The following is a 20,656-nucleotide window of genomic DNA, read 5'->3' as shown; positions in this document are numbered from 1 at the left end:
TAGAGGCTTGGCAGAGCATCACCAGAGAAGATGCTCAGCACCTGGTTATGTCTATGGATTACAGAATTCAAGCAGTCATTACATGAAAGGGATATGTGACGAAGAACTAAATACAGTATGATGGCTTTAATAGACCTGCCATTGTTGTGTGCCTGAAATGGAGGAGACCATGTAGAAAAAGTGTCAACATTTCTATATGGTGTGACTGAAACTTATGCAAATACACTTAAATGAAGGTCTGTAATATGCACTTTACTCACGTCTGAATTGTTTGATTTGTAATTTTAAACTGTGGAGCAGAGAAGTAAATTAAAGAAAAATGTGTCTTTGTCCCAAACATTATGGTGGGCACTGTAAGTACCTGGGGTCCATTTGAACAATAGACAGTACAGGTCTGACAACAGAATGGCACGTAAAGAAGGGTCAAACTAGTCTTTTTTGTGAACAGACTCATGTCTTTTGATGTGTCCCGCAAGCTACTGGAAATGCTGTACCAGTCCGTTGTAGCCAGTGTGTTGTTTTACTGTGTGGTCTCCTGGGGAAGCAATTTGTGTCCAGGTGATGAAAATGCCTGACCAAACTTCTCAGAAAAGTCACCTTGATCAGAGGACTGACCCTGTACACTCTGAAGGTGACTGTGGAAAAGAGGATGGTGGCAAAATAGGATGACATCATGAACAATTCTGCCCATCCCCTCCAGCATTGATTCATGGAGTACTTTCAGCCACAGGCTCATTTCTCCATGGTGAAATAAGAAGCACCTCTGGGGACCTTTATTGCCTGCTGCTGTTAGACAGATCATTTCTTCCTATGAACATCCACTTTCCACTCCAGCCAGAAGTCATAAGAAGATAGTGCAGACTCTGCCTACTACAGTTATTTTAGCATAACATTAACTGCATTACATGTTTTTATTCTATTGTCATATATTGTTCTTTGAGTCAATATCTGTTCATTCTATGTTTTTGCTGTGGCATACATTTGAATTTCCCCTTGGGGATTAATAAAGTGCATCTAATCTAATCTACATAGCAAAGCAGACCTGAATTTTTGGATCTAATCAATCACCTTTTTTAATACATTTTTTTAAAGCACCAACAAGTGAGGAAGCTTGTCAAGATATATTATTCTGTAATAATCAGGATAGGATTCAGGGAATAGATGTATTTGAACCATTAGTGACCATAATATAATACATTTCCCAATGTTACAGCATTATTAAATCTGTATTTAACTGTTAGTAACATAAATTGCGAGCAGATACAGAAAAGTAAAAAAAAATTGAATAAGCTTTTAAGAGTGAAGAGTGTTGAAGAGATGTGTGGTGTGTTTAAAAGTTTTTTATATAAAATGCAGCACAAGTTTATCCCAACATTTCGAAGCAGGTAAAGAGAATTCCATGGTGGAAAAATAAGGAGCTAAAAAGTCAGTAGCACTTAATAATATCTTTCATTAATAAAGCATTAACAAGCATTATGTAATGTTTAACAGATCATGAGTTCATGTTCATTCAAATAGTTATAAATGTTATTAAATGATAATTCATACATTAGGTAATGAACTTTTAAACATTTAAAAATAATGTAACAAATTGTTAGTAAGGTATTTATTACCATTTGTTAGCGTATTACTCATGTTGACACTGCATTCACTAATGTCTAGCTGATAAGGGACAAATATCTTTAAATATTAGCTATATATGCTGTATTTATCATATGTAAGTGTGTGGTGCATGAGTTGTACAGTCCATAAAACTGGTTATTTAATGTTCTCGCCTGCTTGTAACGCTGCAAGAATTTTTGCCAGCGTTCACATCTTGCATGTTTTCACCTCAGTTATTCATGAATAGTAGATGTTTTAAACAATTTTTCCATTTTAATCTTTTGTACATTTTTATAAATCATTTATTCATTAGCTGTGGAGGTTTTTGCAGTACGTAATCTAAAGTTACAACTATTTATGCATTATAAAGGTGTGTAAATGGGTAACTGATGCATTAATAGGCACTGGGCTGCAACATGACCAGGGGTCTCATGTATAAACGCTGTGTACATTCAAAAATGTTGCGTAAGCCCATCTCCACTCTCACATCACGATGTACAAAACCTAAACTTGGTGTAAAGCCACGCACATTTTCATGCCAGCCAAATCCTTGGCATACGCAAGTTCTCCACTAGGTTTTGGAAACTGGCAACACCCAGCATCAAAGCAGTGCTTTTATTCCAGTGTGGTTTCCCTTTCTTTTTTAAATCCACATCCCTGACGTGGCTTTATCAAATATACTGAAGTTAACCGCATATTGTTTATTAGTTTAAGACATCTGATTGTAATTAATCTGCAACAATATAATGGTCAACAAAATGACCAAACTATTCCAAATACCATAACTGCTTTAGCGTTGTTCCTCTCACTACACCTTCTTCTTCTTCTTTCAGCTGCTCCTGTTAGAGGTTGACACTGCGGATCATCTTTTTCCATATTACTCTCACTGCACCACTCAGAGTATTTATATCACTGTAACTGAATGTGGAATCACAGCTCTACAGCAGCTGATCGGAAAGAGAATTATCCGTATACAGCATCAAGCACACGCTGCCTCAGCCATGCTGTCTATTGAACTGCTCTCATATGACAAACGCTTCAGAGTCCTTCCTGTACGGACCACGCAATTCAGAAACAATTTCATCCTAACAACTATAAACACAATCAATCAGTCCATCAAGTGCTCCTTGTAGAACTGTTTGTACTTATTAGTGCAATTACCTTGCTGTAAACTTGCGATACAGTTATAATATTGCACATCCTGAGCCACTTTATAAAGCGCGTATTTACATATGATGATGATATCATTTTTAAGATGAAATGCGGCAAAATATGATTATTATATTATACAGATAAAATGTTAACATAATTTAAATAATCTATATTGTTAATAATTAAGGTGAGGACTGTGTCACAGCACTAGCTAGTTCAGAGATTGTTCCTGCCTCACGCTGTATTCCTGCTGGGAATAGCGAGACACTGGAAGGATAGATGGATAGAATAATTAAACACCTACTATTAAGATATTTCAATGTTCCTTAAAAGTTTTGAAGAATCATCGTTCAAAGCTTACAGATGGCTTAACATCTATTACAGAGCTGATTGTGTGGCGATTGGGTATTTGAAGAAAGAAAAGGAAGGACAGGAATTGAGGGTGAGTACGTTTGAAAGAGACAGTACTGCTGCAATAAATTATTTCATCGAAGGTCACGCATGGCGGAGAAAGCATCTTGCGTGTTCCAGGAACAATCTCTGGATTGCAGCTCGTCACTATCACTGCCCCACCGTGTTCCCATGTTTAATAACATGCTTTAAGTCCTATTATCATGAAAATGATATCAAGTATACATCTCAGTATCTTAATTATTCAGAGAACTGTAATATAATGAATGTATTGGATTCTGTGTCCAGTCAGAGGAAGAGAAAGTGCATTTAAGAAACACGTACTGATTCACACACATAGAGCACACAGAAGAACAAATACAAAATAAGACATTTAACGTGCTACTTTAGTTACGATGGGATTTGAGAAACTCATAATTTAAACGATTTAAAGATGAAGTTTATGATGTTCTACTTTAATGACAAAATAAACTACGTGATTAAAGTGGAAATTTTGAGATTGAAGTTAACATTTAGTGCTTTTTTCCCACCGTGTGCCTATTTTTTTTTTCTCTGTACCCTAATAAGCTTTCATATGACACTCAGACGGTGGGCTACAACTCGCCTGTTCACGGCGACTTTGATATCTGACAACTTCTTTTTTATTTAGGGCACTGTGCGACTTTGTGAACTTGAACTTTCAAGTTTCTTGGCCACTCTGTTACTCGATTAACTTTTGTTGTTATTGTTTATACAACAATAGAATTCTATTCAGCGCACTTTGTGGGTGGAGCCCCAGGAGGCGTGGCCATCCTAATGTCACTGCTTCTGGGTGCTTCCTCTGCCTTTGTCTGGAGGCTCAAGTAAGTAAGTAAGTAAGAGCCTCAGCCAGTGGATCATTGTGAGCTGTCTGTTGGAATATGGTAAATATTTTCTTTGAATTCTTCTTCTGCAATTTTCTACACTGTGGTGTGTTAGATTGACAACATCACTTCAAATGAGGCCCACTGATTCAACATCCTAATTAAAAGGGCATGCTCAGTTACGAGTTGCACTCTGGACCCCCTAGAGGTCGTAGCGAAGGAGAGAATTTAAAAAAAATGGAGTGCCATTATGGACAATGCTGCGCAACCTCTCTGACACACCAACACTGAGGACTTTCTTTAGTCATTTTGATGTGTGTTCTGACCATACTGTGTGTGTGTGTGTGTTCATGTGCATCTTTATTTATTTACTAGACTGACCCGCCTTTTAAGGCGACTAACTTTTAAGTTGACCACTTCTTAAGGCAATTGATGTAGATCAATTTGATATTTTATACAAACTCATTAATTTGGTTATATTGCATTTGAGCGGTATTACTTTAATACTCGTAGTTTCTGTTATTTTTGTGATGAAATGTAAACTTTTTCTCTATATTGAACCCCCTTGATATTTACTACGCGGTAAGGCATTTGTACTCCATCAACATGAATTATTCCCAGAGACATAATTTTGTCTAATTTTCCAGCGCATCGCGCACAAAAGCAAGGGAATGATGGGAGCACCAGAACTCTGCTCACATCATGTCGCTTCATACCGCAAGCTGCAAGTAGTAAGTCAGTGATAAGCGGAATACCGCTACGCTTTCCATTCACGGGACAGAAGGACAATCCCGACCGCTTTTGTATAGTAAGAAAGAAGAAGAAGATATCGCATAGTCTGGAGTAGAAAATCATCTTTTACCTGGAAAAACGAAACTACAAATCCCATCGTGCATTGCAAAATGGACGGGGCATGTGTGAAACTCCGCGCCTGTGTAGCACTCACGGGACGGAAGGACAATCCCGATCGTTTTTATATAGAAGGATTTATTTATGGAGCTTCTGTGAAAAGCCAGATTTCACTATGGGGACAAGTAAAGCTCTATCTATCTATCTATCTATCTATCTATCTATCTATCTATCTATCTATCTATCTATCTATCTATCTATCTATCTATCTATCTATCTATCTATCTCTGCCTGCCCCTAATATGTGAATACTGTAAGTAGCAAGATGTGCAAGTTCACACATCAGTTGCATCTTCAAAAGCTCAAAACAATGAGCTGTTGGTGCTGGTCTGCCTTGACTGGCATTAGATCATTGTAATACCTTCTCACCTTCTCATATCATCATCATCATCATCATCATCATCATCTTCTGACAAAATATAGCAATATAGAGTATGCTAAGTGGTTTTGGCATTTGTTAGGGCGGAGTCATGGAGGTCACAACCCCAATATTAATCATACAACAGGTTGAAAGGTCAGCCATCAGAGTACCTCTTCATCTGAGTTAGCAGATAGAAAAGCACATTTTGGGTCTTAGCCTCTGCCTCTTTAATTCCTTCTTATTGTATTATCTGTTTTTTGCTTCTGCTCTAAGATTTTTTTACCTTTATTTTTGATTCATATCTTAGTACTTTTGCTGAAGATTTTTTGATCTCCTAGTATAATTTTGCTACATTTTATTTACGTCTCCTGTCCCAATCTCTCTCTTAAAATCTTCCTCTGCTTCTTACACTACAATACTAACACATAAGTCTTTAGGATGTGGAATTAAGAACTAAATACCCAAGGCATAAAACACGTGCGAAGGGAAGAAATGTAAGCTCCATACAGTCAGTGAAATGCCATGATTCAAACATTATTGCTTGTGTGTCAGCAGTGCTGATCATGTACCATTGTGACATCTTACGCTATATTCACATTACAGGCTTCATTGTTCAATTCTGATTTTTTGCTCAGACTGGATTTTTCTTCCTTGACAGTCCACATTCATAAGAACAAGTCACCTGTATCTAATTGTAATGTGAACGCATCTGTGCTCTGAAACAACATGCAGGCGCACATTGATACATTTGTGCAGGAGTCATCTGCGTCACCAAAAACAAAACATGTCATATTTGTGAGATGACTCAAGTTCAGATATCAGAATTGGGAATGATATCACATGCTTCAGCAAAATATTCGGACAAGTAATACGGACACTTCCAGGAAAGCCTTTGTTGGGTTTGCTCTTTCGGAATACAGACAACTACTGAACATCGCATTACAGGGTATTTTATGCATCCAAACACTACAGCAATATGTCCACAGATAGGGACTGGACAGTGCTGTGGGTACCACTGATTCAATGAGACACAAATAGACAAAAGTCCTAATAAAGCAAATAATACAACAGCTTTCACTAAAGTTTGTGGTGTATGTAGCCAGTTTGGATTGATGTCAGGATCTGGATTTGGACAAACAGACCAGCCCCAAGGTCATGAATAGGAAATCTGACTTGTTGTGGGTGTTCCAGTCGAAAATTCCAACTAGGAACTTGGCCTCCCAGTTCAAATGGAGCGCAGCATTAAAATCGACAAAATCGACGTGCTAGCATCTAGGTTACCAACGCATTTTGCTCCAGAGGATGCCAAACCATCTGTTAGCTGTACATGATTAGGTCAAAAAGGTGAAAAAAAAGCCAGATGGTTAGTTTTACCAAGAAATATGTGGGTAGAAAAAGGAGTCAGAAATTGTGGGAACGTAACTGTTGTCACAGCTGTAGCTCCCCCTCATTGTTGTTTTGCCACATTGCCGGAGCTGGCTGATGATGACAACAATCAGCCCATGCGTATAGGCAAACACACACATGAATTCCGATCCCATTCATGTTGCATGGCCACAAATCGGGTCTAGGACCACATATAACAGTGACTCAAATCTGATCTGAAAAGATTGAATTTCCGTGTTCACACATACCTGAAAACATCAGATTTGTGTCACATTGAGGCAAAAAATCAGATTTGAGTCACTTCAGCCTGGTAATGTGAACGTAGTCTAAGTGACAGAGGCTCTGGTGTTGATATCAAAAATGATCAAAGGGACATTTGGACCCTTGTTGTTTATCTTCACTTACTGAAATATAAATAACAAAAAGATTTTACTTTTAAGAAAATGAAATGAGGTATGGAAGTTTGGGCAGCACGGTGGTGCAGTGGTAGCGCTGCTGCCTTGCTGTTAGGAGACCCGGGTTCGCTTCCTGGGTCCTCCCTGCGTGAGACATGCAGGTTAGGTGGATTGGTGATTCTAAATTGGTGTTTGTGTGTGTCTTGTGGTGGGTTGGCACCCTGCCCAGGATTGCCTTGTGCCCTGTGTTGGATGGGATTGGCTCCAGCAGACCCCCGTGACCCTGTGTTTGGATTCAGCGGGTTAGAAAATGGATGGATGGAAGTTCAAAGCTATTAAGTGCTAGAATAAAATCTATTAGAAGAAGGACTGAAACTCATTCCTGTGTATGAAGATTGAAGTATGTCAGTCACTGCTCTAATCAGAGCTGCCTCTCTGCTACGGGGTGTCTAGGGAAGAAAGCTGATAGATATTTTTTCTTCATGTTGAAAGTAATAATGTAGGACTAATTATGGAAAGCTGGATTCTTTTCAAAGGAAAAGGCAGAATTAAAAATCCTATTCTGAGAAACATAGCGTTTTCTATGGTAACAAATAGCACCTGATCAAACTGAGGCATTTGTTGTAGTTAAAGGCAGAGTAAGGATTTATTTATTTATTTATTTGCCACCAGTCTATTTAAATTCCTTGCTTTATCACTTCCTGGTGTGTATTTGCTCCAGGGTCCCATTCTACAGCCGCCTGATAAGAGCCGTCTTAACAGCATTATAGGCCCCCAGGCAAAGCAGTGCACAGAGCCCCCTACTTACCAAACCTCTCAGCAAGTCACAACATACATAGATTAGCATGGGACCCCTATGCTCAATGCGTTAAGACAGCCCTGTGTTTGATGTCCTAACAGTCTCTTAGCCTTCTCTGCACCTTAACATGTTATTTCAATGCTGCCTTTTAACCCAGGGTGGAAACACAAGCTCATATGCTTCCTACATGTTTTGAGTGCCTTCTCAGTCTGCCTTTACCTCTCTTTCTCTGTGATTTTGCTGCCCCAGTCTGTCACCCTGCAAACACCTAAGATATAATGCAGGTAGACCTTCACTATTCCTGCATCATTGAGCCCTGAGGAGGGCTGGATTATTGAAAATGCCATATCACAAGGATCTTGAAAATGTAATGTAAATCAGTATAAGTTGGATTATAAAGGAAACAGAAACATTAAATGAAAAAGCAAGTGAAATTTTAACTGTACAGGCACAGGTGACATAGGCATAAAGGTGACAGGAATTCATTAGCTAACCACCTCATCCCACCTTTAACATATAAGATAATATACTGTAGATCAGTACAGGTTGAATTCTTGCAATAAATAGAAACAATAAATGAAAGCTAAGTGAAATTTCAATGAAGTATCCAATGTACATTGCAGGCACAGGTAAGATTACAGTTATGGGAGGATTATCTAACTCAGGAGTAACAACAACTATCAAACAGCCATGTCTTATAGAGTGTGTTGTGTAGAAGGAGTGCCATGTCATGCTGCGAACCTCAGTCAGGCTCTACTCAAGCATACAACCAGGTTAACAAAGCGCCACCCTCAACAAAATTGAAAATTAAGTAGAGCCATGCTGCCTTCTGATTTAGGTTGTCGTAGCGCTGCCCTTTGGATGCATGGATGTTTCGAATTCCAAATAAATGAGATTGTGATTGAATCTAATTTAATAAAAATGATTTGTTAATGTACATGGGGATGTTTTGAAATCAAAACAGAAGCTTAGGGAGGATATTCATCTTGATAGTGTTAATTCTCCCAGCTAAAGTATGATGGAGGGTAGACCACATACAGTATGCATGTCTGGTTTAATTTTGTCCATGCAAACAGTAATTTATTTTGAAAAAGAGCTTTATATTTACTTGTGATGTTAACCCCTAGATATTCAAACTGATCTGCAATGATAAAAAGGAAGGTGTCCAATCTAATGTTGTTTGCTAGAGAATTCACTAAAAAAGCATACTTTTGTTCAAATTAATTTTGAGTCCAGATATCTTTTGAAAATTTTCTAGTACAGTAAGGGCTGCAGGCATAGAATTTTGTAGGTCAGATATATACAGTACTATATCATTTGTGATCATAGTCATCATAGTGATGTTTTCTGTTCAAGTACTTCTCCGAAAATCCCCTTTATCTCTGATGCATTTCAAAAGTGAACAGCCAATGGCTCAATGGTAAATGCAAATTGCAGTGGTGACATGTGGCATCCTTGTCTAGTACCGCATTCTAGTTTGAAGTAGTCTGAAATAATGTTGTTAATACAGACTGAAGCTTCTGGACTGGTACACAGTAATTTGATCCATGCACAAATGTTTGTACCAAACCCAAGTTTATGCAAAGTGGTGAACAGGTAATCCCATTCAACCATATCAAATGCTTTTTCTGCATCCATAGATAATAAGATCTCCGGAGTGTTAGACTTTATGAGGGAGTATATTACATTAAATAGGCGTTGAAGAGTGGAAGCTGAGATTGTACTTTTAATAAATCCTATTTGGTCTTGTGATTTTACTGAAGAGAGCACTTTCTCAATCCTTCTAGCTAGGACTTTGGGAAGTATCTTAAAATTATTCAGATGTGAGATTGGTCTGTATGATGCACATTGTAATAAGTCCTTATTTTTCTTTGGAAAAAATGGTAATTAATGCTTGGCCAGAAGTGTGAGGTAGAATTTTATTATTATCTCTGGCTTCTATAAATGTTGCTAATAAAAGGGGAGCTAACTTAATTGAACATTTTTTATAAAATTCAGCAGGGTAGCCATCAGGACCTGGTGCTTTCCCAGTCTGAGTTTATAGCATCTAGTAATTCTGAGAGTGTCAGAGGTTTATCCAGTTCCTCTGCACATGGAGTATCTAGCTGTGGTATCTGTAATGCAACAAAAAACTCATTAGATTGTGTCTTGTATTCTTTAAACTGAGTAGAACATAAGGACTTATAGTAGTCCTAAATGTGTGTATCATATTTTTATGGCCAATGATTCTATCCCCGTCTGTGTTGGTGATTACTGATATTGCATTGCAAACTTCCTGCTTGCAGATTTGTTGACCTAAGATCTTATTAGCCTTCTCTCTGTGTCCATAGTAATGATGTCACAATTTAAAAATTAGTTGTTCCGTTTCTTTTGTTATTAAAACGTTGAGTTCTGATTGCAAAGCCTGTCTTGCAAAGTGCCTGATTTGGAGACCTGGGGTGATCTTGATCTCTTTTGGTAATTTTACTGATTGACTCTGAGGCCTTCTTGGTTTCCGATTTATTTTTGTGGGAGAGATATGAGATAATCTGTCCTCTTTAAAATGCCTTCAGAGTTTCCCATAGTATTCCTGCAGAAACCTCTGAGGATGCATTTGTCTCTAAAAAAATCAGTTTGCTTGGATATAAATTCTGTACAGTTCTCATCAGCTAATGACAGGGGGTTAAGATGCCAGCTGCGAGATGAGTATGTGGAGCATAGTGATGTGAGCACCTTGATCAGAGGGGAATGGGCTGAAATAACAATAGCATCATATTTGCAAGATTTGATTTTGGGCAAGAAATTGTTATCTGTGAAGAAATAATCAATAATTGAGTAACAATGATGTACTGGTGAGAAGAAGTAATATGTTCTTAAGTATGGATTTAGAAATCTCCATGGGTCTGCTAAGTTATGATCAATTAAAAACTGTGTGATTATTTTTGCAGTGTTAAACGTAGCTGAAGACCTATCCAGGTCTGGATTTAAAACACAATTAAAGTTATAATTTTGTGTGTGTTTAAGTTATGAATGGATACAAATACGTTTTAATGAAGTCTCCATCATCCACATTGGGTGCACAGATATTTATCAAAATCGCTTTACAATTAAATAAATTACTCATAACTATCACATGTCACCCTTCAGGATCTGATACTACATCTCATACTATAAATGAAACTGTTGTATGAATTAAGATTCCCACACCTCTAGTTTTCTTTGTATAGCTGGAGTGGAATATTTGGCCAGTCAAGTCTCTTTGAAACCGAAACTGATCCTTGCTGATTAAGTGAGTCTCCTGTAAAAATACTATCTTGGCATTTAGAGCCGTTAGGTGAGAGAATACTTCCTTCCTCTTTAATTTGTGATTGTTACCTTTGACATTCCAGCTAACATAGTTCACTAAGTGGTCATAGAGAGATTGCTTCTAAACCTTTGTAGTCATTTTATAATCTTAATTTAAGGTTGTACATTATTACATATGCTACCTTTAACCTTAATATTGCCAAGAGTTACATATATACTCACATATAAGTTGGGTCTTGAAACCTGAAAAATCGATCATAAAATCAGAGCCAGTCTTACATGACCATTCAAAAATGTAACATTTCATTTTTTTTTTACATCTTTTTGCCTCCTCCAATCTCGCATCAGTTTCTCAGACACATCAAATTTTGTTGCAGCAGCGCAGTTACCAATTTCTTTTGCTACTTCAGCAAACCATCTTCATGTTCTCTTCTGATCGAATGCTCCATCGTATATAAGGGATGCTCTTACAATAAAGGTGTTATGAGGGTGTGAGATACAAAAAACACAAATCAGTGCAAACGTCACTTCTGAATAGTTTGGATATTACCATGTGGTCACATAGGCACAATACATAGAAAAAAAAGGCAATGTGCTCCATGGTTGTCTCTTAGTTTGGCGTTAGCATATCATAATCTCTTGGACCAATAGTGTGAGTTTTCCGCATTCGACTTATACGACCAACATTATAAAATTATACGGTAAAATCAAGCCCCGACTTATCCGTGGGAGAATTCATCCACAAGTACATACGGTATGAAGCCTATTATTGTTGTATTGGCACTTACAATTATGGGGATGAAAACGAATAGATCAGAAATTACTTGCTCACTTTCTCTCCTTTCTCAATTTCTTTAGCTCTTTTTCTGCTTCGTCCAGGGAACTAAAAATGTAGAACTTGCCTTGACTGTCCATTCTCAATTTAACAGGGTACAAGAGGCTGTATCTAAATTTGGCTTTGCGTAAATGCTAATTAATGCTGTAAACTATGGCACATTTAGCAGCTGTTGAAGGTGAAAAATCAGGGAAAATGTGAATGTGGTTATTTTCAAATATAATCTCTTGTTTCAGCCTGTTAGGCAACATCAGATTTATTTTAGATTGTAATTCATTGAAACGTACAATGAGGCCTCTAGGTTTTGAGGCATTCGATCCACATATGAGAGTAAGCTGCTGATTTAAAGTCCTCTCCAATTATTTCATAGAATAGTTCAGTGGTGAATTTCACTGAGTTTGGGCTTTTATGGTTTTCAGGGGGTCCTTCATTTCTGATATTATTTCTTCTATATCCATCTTCCAGCACAGCTAGTCTGTCTAAAAAATACTCTCCATTCAGATTTAGTAACATGTCGTTGTCGTGAACATTTGATTAATGTCTTCAAGCTGAGCATCAAGTGCTCTAAATTTATTTTCAAACTTATTTGCATTCTCCTGTATTTTTTCCTCAATTTTTTTCTAGCATACCTCTAAAGGTTGCCTCGAAGCAATTACTAAAATGTTTCCTTACGCCTTTAATATGCTGAAACAGCTCATTTGTCATGTTTATGTCCTTTATATACTGCTCAAAAGAATTAAAGGAACACTTTTTAATCAGAGTATAGCATAAAGTCAATGAAACTTATGGGATATTAATCTCGTCAGTTAAGTAGCAGAGGGGGTTATTAATCAGTTTCAGCTGCTGTGGTGTTAATGAAATTAACAATAGATGCACTAGAGGGGCAACAATGAGATGACCCCCAAAACAGGAATGGTTTAACAGGTGGAGGCCACTGACATTTTTCCCTCCTCATCTTTTCTGACTGTTTCTTCACTAGTTTTGCATTTGGCTACAGTCAGTGTCACTACTGGTAGCACGAGGCGATACCTGGACCCTACAGAGGTTGCACAGGTAGTCCAACTTCTCCAGGATGGCACATCAATACGTGTCATTGCCAGAAGGTTTGCTGTGTCTCCCTGCACAGTCTCAAGGGCATGGAGGAGATTCTAGGAGACAAGCAGTTACTCTAGGAGAGCTGGAGAGGGCCATAGAAGGTCCATAACCCATCAGCAGGACCAGTATCTGCTCCTTTGGGCAAGGAGGAACAGGATGAGCACTGCCAGAGCCCTACAAAATGACCTCCAGTAGGCCACTGGTGTGAATGTCTCTGACCAAACAATCAGAAACAGACTTCATGAGGGTTGCCTGAGGGCCCAAATGTCTACTGCGCCCTGTGCTTACTGCACAGCACCGGAGAGCTCAATTGGCATTTTCCATAGAATACCAGAATTGGCAGATGCACCACTGGTGCCCTGTGCTTTTTACAGATGAGAGCAGGTTCACCCTGAACACGTGACAGAAGTGAAAGGGTCTGGAGAAGCCATGGAGAACATTATGCTGCCTGTAACATCATTCAGCATGAGCAGTTTGGTGGTGGGTTAATGATTGTCTGGGGAGGCATATCCATGGAGGGTCACACAGACCGCTACAGGCTTGACAAAGGCACCTTGGCTGCCATTAGGTATCAGGATGAAATCCTTGGACCCATTGTCAGACCCTATGCTGGTACAGTGGCTCCTGGTGCACGACAATTCCTGGCCTCATGTGGTGAGAGTATGCAGGCAGTTCCTGGAGGATGAAGGAATTGATACCATTGACTGGCCACCACACTTTCCTGACCTAAATCCAATAGAACACCTCTGGGACATTATGTTTTGGTCCATCCAATGCCACCAGGTTGCAGCTCAGACTGTCCAGGAGCTCAGTGATGCCCTGGTCCAGATCTGGGAGGAGATCCCCCACAACACCATCTGCCATCTCATTAGAAGCATACACCGATGTTGTCAGGCATGTATACAAGAACACAGGGGCCATACAAAGTGCTGCGTACAATTTTGAGTTGCTGCAATTAAATTTTGGCAAAATGGACTAGCCTGCCACATAATATTTTCACTCTGATTTTTGGGGCGTCTTTGAATTCAGGGCTCTGTAGGTTGATCATTTTCATTTCCATCAAACGATGTGGCATCCTTTCATTCCTAACACATTACCCAGTCTATATCAGTATAGATATCCAGGAGGATTTCTTTTTCCCATTGAGATCTGATGTGTTTTCAAAGTGTTCCTTTAATTTTTTTGAGCAGTTTATATTTCCTTATATCCTTTGTGATCTTCTTTATTTATCTCATTTATGTCCTCCCCTAGTGTGGTAGTTATTGTGGTGATCATTGCAAGGATCATTACCTTTAGCTCAGACTGTTTGTTTTGGTCTTCTCCGAGCTCTGTGGGTGGAGTAGCAAGCCCAGTCGGAGTCGGTGCCGGTGCCGCTGGCTCATACTGGGTAGTGGACAGCATGGAAAGTAAGGCCATTTTCAGTTTCAATGAACCCTCTGGAGGTCTCCTGGCCCAACTCACTTGCACTTTCACTCCCACTTTCGCTCTCGGCTGAAGGCGATGCTGTGGCCTCAGATCCCAGGAGATCCATTCTTTCACCTATCTAACTCTGGTCCTTAAGTTGAACAATGGCAACTACAGACTCCAAAGGGTAGAAACAAGCTGAGTGATCTTATGAAGCAATGAAACCCCCCTGAGGAATCTCACACACCTGTGACATCAATTGTCCCAAACATTATGGTGCCCTGAATTGGGGAGTACATGTATAAAATGTGTGAATTTCTCCTTGGGATTAATAAAGTATCTATCTATCTATCTATCTATCTATCTATCTATCTATCTATCTATTATATAGTGCCTTTCATATCTATCTATCTATCTATCTATCTATCTATCTATCTATCTATTATATAGTGCCTTTCATATCTATCTATCTATCTATCTATCTATCTGTCTATCTATCTATCTATCTATCTATCTATCTATCTATCTATCTATCTATCTATCTATCTATCTATCTATCTATCTATCTATCTATCTATCTGTCTATTATATAGTGCCTTTCATATCTATCTGTCTATCTATCTATCTATCTATCTAAAAAGCATTGTCATGTTTCCTTATCATGGCCAAAATGCGTCCAAATCCCCTTAAATGAAATTCTACAATGGGCACTATCATCATGATGCCAAAATTGTTTGATTTGTAATTTTAAACTGTGGAGCAGAGGGGTAAATCAAAGATAAATAGGTTTTTGTCACAAACATTATGGAAGATAATATAACAAAGTCAAATATTTGTGTGCAAAAAAATGCTTTCAGAAAACTCTTCATCAGCATTAGAGTGCATTTATTTAAAACATTTTTTCAGTGTATTTTAAGGTATTCATCTTTTTATCAAATGTTAATTAAATGAAAATTGCTTTGAAATAATCAAACAAGTATATCAAATCAAATGCTTCAAATCATGTTTATAATGTAACTTTTGTTTAATGTTTTTTTCCAGTTTGATGATGTTGGTGCATTTGAGACGGTCTGGCAAGTAAAATACTACAACTATCACAAGCGGGACCACTGCCAGTGGGGGAACAGCTTTAGCAGCATTGAATATGAATGCAAACCCAACGAGACTCGTAGCCTGATGTGGATAAACAAGGAGATGTTTCACTGAAGATGCCTGAAAAAGAAGGAGATGCAAAAACAAAACTGTGTTTCCTGAGGGCTACTCCGAAAGCACTCTGCCTTAAAATAGGCATCGATCCCAACAATTGGTTCTTCAAGGAAAATATTCTTTTGTTGTAGTATGTTTAGTGTTTTCCCAGTCTGAAAAAAAAAGATGAGTGGTTTTTGCATTTCAAGTTCAAGATAAAGTGGGTACTGTGATTGAGATCATGCCATTTACCCTTCCAAGTATTTGTGTTGGTGATTTTTGTGCAGTCAGAATATTTTCTACCTCTGATTCCCAAAAGCTTAAGCAAGTTTACAGTAGTTAGATTAAAAACGAGTTTACTTGTTTACACATTAAGTTATTTATTATGAAATGTGATCATATTATGTTTTCAGTTGCTTACTTATATGTGTGTTTTTATTGAAATAATAATATTAATTACATACTCGACAAAGTCATTAAAGAACGACAATCTCCTGTGTTGTTTATAATCTTAACACAAAATAGCAGGCACAATTCTATAAATGCTTTCTGATTTCATTGAAACTCTTCAATTTACCAATCATGATGCAATAAAGTTCACTAAATTAATCTTTATAAAGTGTCGTGAAGTTTCTCATTTTATGAAAATCAATGCCCCCCAGCATGGTGGTGCAGTGGTTAGTGCTAGAATTCAGAATCCTTGGTTCAGATCTCACACCGGTTTGTTGTCTGAGCAGAGTTTGCAAGTTCTCTGCATGGGTTTTCACACACATTTACAAAGATGTACATGTTAGTTGAACTGGGGATTCCCAATTGACCTTAGGTGAGTGTGTGTTGTGTGTGTGTGAGTGGGCCCTGTGGTGTATTGTGTCCTTCCTAGGATGTTTACTGCCTTGCGCTCCGTGCTACAAGGATAGGCTCCAGCCCTTACACTCAACCACCTCTCAGTGGTGTCAGGTACAAGTGACAGACAAAGTACAAAGAAAAGATGGGGTGCCAATCCTACCACCCCATTCATTAACAGAACAACGAACAAAACAGGTGCTAGACAGTGCAAACACATTAGCCTCTGATGGCTCTATCGTAAGGGTTTGGCCCCGTCCTGCAGCAGGTCAAGACAGCCATGTTTATATCATTTGGACTGAAAGGGACAGGACATCTCAGAGCAATGAGGGCCGGGCTTTGGAGTGAAGAGACAAGACTGTCAGCGACAGCGTCCCCTCTTGTCCTGCAGTTGTATCACATACTTGATCGGAGCTGATCCACAGATGCGCATGAGAGACGACGGATTAAGTGAGTTTTAAAACATTCTGTTATGAAAATCAGTGAATGCAAAGACATAAGGTCTATTGTTTTTCATTCATGCATTCATTTCTGTTACCCACTTATTAATGAAATTTGTCACTGGTAGTCAGAGGCCATCATAATAAATTTAATGAGTCTGAACTGTAATAGACGCAGCAAATCAACCATTCTGATATTATATCTGTCCCACACTTACATGGAGATGCTCTCAAATCCCAACACTATTAAGTATATATTAAGTAATTAAACTTTAATAAGTCCATCTAAGACTTTATAGCTGCTTTGCTTTCACAGTTTTGCTTCCCATTGCTGAAGAGTATCATCTTCATTATCCTATAATATGACCTACAGTAGCCCAGAAGTTCAATTGACAGAAAATTTAAACCAAGTGCCACACCCAAAATAAGAGGTGACAGCACAATTTCAGCTCATCTTCCCATCTATGTACAGCTTGGCTCACTGTCGCTAACACCTGCCAAGTCAGTATGCAACCTTGGGGTGATGATTGATAAGCAGCTATCTTTTTCTGATCACATTTCTACTGTTTTTCCTTCATGCAGTTCAGGCTGTAAGGTCAGACCTTATCTGACATAACATGCATCACAACTTCTGGTCCAGGCTTTGGTCTTGTCGCGTCTGGACTACTGCAACTCACTTCTAGCAGGAGTACCCACATGTGCTATAAAGCCGCTTGCAGATCGTCCAAAATGCAGCGGCCCATCTTATATTTAACCAGCCAAGACGGGCATATGTCACTCCTCTCTTCAGATCGCTATATTGGTTCCCTGTAGCGGCGAGCATTAAGCTCAAATCCTTTATGATTATACCTTCAGAGTAGTCAATGAGCCAGCACCTGAGTATATGGAGACACTGGTTTAGTGCTATACTCCTTCTCGTCCGCTCAGGTCTGCCAGTTTTAGCGTCTAAAGGTGGCATCAGCTCTCAATCCAGACTCTTTTCCTGTGTAGTTCCTAATTGGTGGAACGAGCTGCCCACCTCCATTGCTGCCTTCTTCAATGTATTTAAAAGCCATTGAAGCCCCATCTGTTCTGTGAATATCTGTCTAACCGAGGAAGAAAAAAACCAACTTTGCTCTGCAATACTTTATATTCTTGGTTTATTAAGTTTAAGTTTAATTGCTTTGTTGATTGCAATCGGTGGTTGTAAATACATGAGTTATTATATATTTTCACTTGTGGCAATTAACTTTTGTTATCCATCCTATAAATGCTGAACAAACAGGCCCTAGCCTGATGTTACTCGATTGTTTACCTATTTTGTAAGTTTTTTTGGATAAAAGCGTCTGCTAAGCCAATAAATGTAAATGTAAAAAATTTAAACAAGTGCCCTGCACAAAATAAAAAGGTGATGTGTGCAAAATGAGACATGAGAGCATAAATTCAAACAAGTGCGCGCACCAAACTGAGCGTACAGAACGGGTTGGTACGCATTCAGAACAAAAGAAGAATGCTGGATGGTGGAAAGAACTGTCAATTACTCCCTAGCAAATGTGATGACAGTTAGTATATAACTTTTAGTTAATTGAATGATACATATTAACTCTTTGAGGGCTGAATATTTTTTCCAAAAAACATAGTTTTCTGAAAAGCACACAGAGCAATGATTTCACACTTAAGTCAACATAAAACGTCTGTTGCTATGTGCTGTGGGTGCTGTTGGCACATGTTCGGCATCTCTGGCGGCAGTGGCTGCATTGGGTGCACCTCAATGGTCAGCAGGAATTCACAGTGGCCCAGCTGCCTGGCTGTCTACGCACAGCAGGTGGGTGGCGGTGATGGTCACAGTGTGACACAATCTGGTTTGTACCTCTTATCATCATAAGTGCTGTGGGCACATCAGCTACATTAAAAAGTGTTCAGCACCATGATCACCTGGGGACTGATCAGATGATACTGGTACCTCTCTTTCGTTTTTGTTCTCCAGATCACTTGCATCAAACTTTGAGTCTGACAAGTCAAAGTCCGATTCAACAAAATTACGTAAAACGCCCACGGAGTAATTTGCTTTGCATGTCTCTCGCCAGATGTCGGTGCCATTTTAGAGGTTGTTTGTTCTTTGCTACTCATGCACATGTAGGTAATCGAGGTTAACTCAACAAAGCAATGTAACATTCCTTCTAGCAAAGAGAGTCGAACTAAAACATAAGGACGAGTTTTACTGTAGTTTACAGCCGATTACCGTCCTCTACTCCTGAATTTTGACAAAAGTCAGCATTAGCCCTGAAAGAGTTAAAGACTATCTTCAAAATTTGCTTTCAGCTCCAATGCAGCGATTCTAGTTTAATAAAACCTAAAAGTCACAATCTTCTGTTATCTTGCGAGTATCCACATCGAGGTAAATTAACACTATTGTAGGTAGTGCCTTCTGTATTCATTAATCTATGTCAGCGAGTAAGGAGGAGCAGAAGCCATGGACCGAGAACGCTAACAAGCAGACGGAAATCCGCCTACTTAACTCGAGGCACGTTTTTCAGAGGAGTCCGATGCAACATTTATCAAATTATGAAAACCCCCACAAGTACCCCCTTGGTCAGCCACACCCGTTCCAGTGAATGCGCACACAATGTACTGTATATTCTGCCCGCAGAAGCAGGGATATGTCCAGTCTTAGTTCTTGGACATACAGTAGTTATTCAGCCATCTCACATATAAACTATAATAAAACAGATTACAGACATGTTAGACTGTTTTAGTTAAGTTATTAAAAATTATTTTAAACATATACACGGCCACAAGTGGGCCCCCCTGCACAATCCATTGCTACACCAAGTACACTGTAATCGACAAGAGTGTTTGTATGGTTTTCAGATAAACACACTTTAATACAGTATTCCGGACCTGTCTGACAAGATCAAGATCAAGATTATTAAAATGTTATGATGCTTCAGCGTCTACAGTGATTATTTTAGAATTTACAAAAACACAAACTCTGTTTGCATACGAGATGAGTGAATACTGCACCTGTACATAAGTGATACCAGTAAGCTAAATCGTCAATGGAAAGGGGTGCACTGAAAAAAGTATAACATTGATGTTATTCGTTCAACATAAATTTTCTCTTTCAAGCAACTTAAGATTAGTCATTTAGTGTTGTAGCTTGAAATATTTGGTTTCAGATCTCAATCAAAGTAAAAAAATTTGTTTGTCCCAAAGCAAGTTATGACGGGGAGAATAAACATCAAAATCCTATTTTAGTTAACCTAATATTTTAGGTTCTTTGTGTGCTGTGTGGGAGGGGCCGTTTGTATATTCTTCTGGTAGAACTTTCCAGCGTGCTGGCTTTCCAACTGTCAAAAAAGGAGAACACTTTCCTGAGTGGAGTGAATGTGGCTATACAGGTCTGGGGCCTCATATATAAATGGTGCGTACACACAGAAATGTTGCGTAAGAACGTTTCCACGTTCAAATCGTGATGTGTAAAACCTAAACTTGGCGTAAAGCCACGCACATTTCCAAGGTACCTCATACCCTGTCGTACGCAAGTTCTCCGCTCGGTTTTGCAGACTGGCGGCACCCAGCATCAAAGCAGTGCTACTGTTCCTATGTGGTTATCCTTTCTTTTTTAGATCCACATCCCTGATGCAGCTTTATAAATACACTGAAATTAACCACATATTGTTTATTAGTTTAATGCATCTGATTGTAATTAACCTGTAACAATATAATGGTC

At 38.7% G+C, this 20,656-nt stretch overlaps 1 protein-coding gene across 1 annotated transcript in view; it reads left to right on the top strand.

The window, feature by feature from the left end:
- The window catches only part of cnrip1a (cannabinoid receptor interacting protein 1a), a 50,300-nt gene extending 34,022 nt beyond the window's left edge, over nt 1-16,278 (top strand). Inside the window, exon 3 of the mRNA XM_039738893.1 lies at nt 15,518-16,278. Coding sequence (XP_039594827.1) covers nt 15,518-15,682 — 165 coding nt within the window. The 3' untranslated portion in view covers nt 15,683-16,278. The remainder of the gene's footprint in view (nt 1-15,517) is intronic.
- Nucleotides 16,279-20,656: the final 4,378 nt, after the last annotated feature.

Source organism: Polypterus senegalus, chromosome 16 (assembly GCF_016835505.1).
Source record: "Polypterus senegalus isolate Bchr_013 chromosome 16, ASM1683550v1, whole genome shotgun sequence".
Classification (NCBI taxonomy): domain Eukaryota; kingdom Metazoa; phylum Chordata; class Cladistia; order Polypteriformes; family Polypteridae; genus Polypterus; species Polypterus senegalus.
The sequence above is the reverse complement of the archived record's forward strand: the minus strand, read 5'-3'. Positions and strand labels throughout refer to the sequence as shown.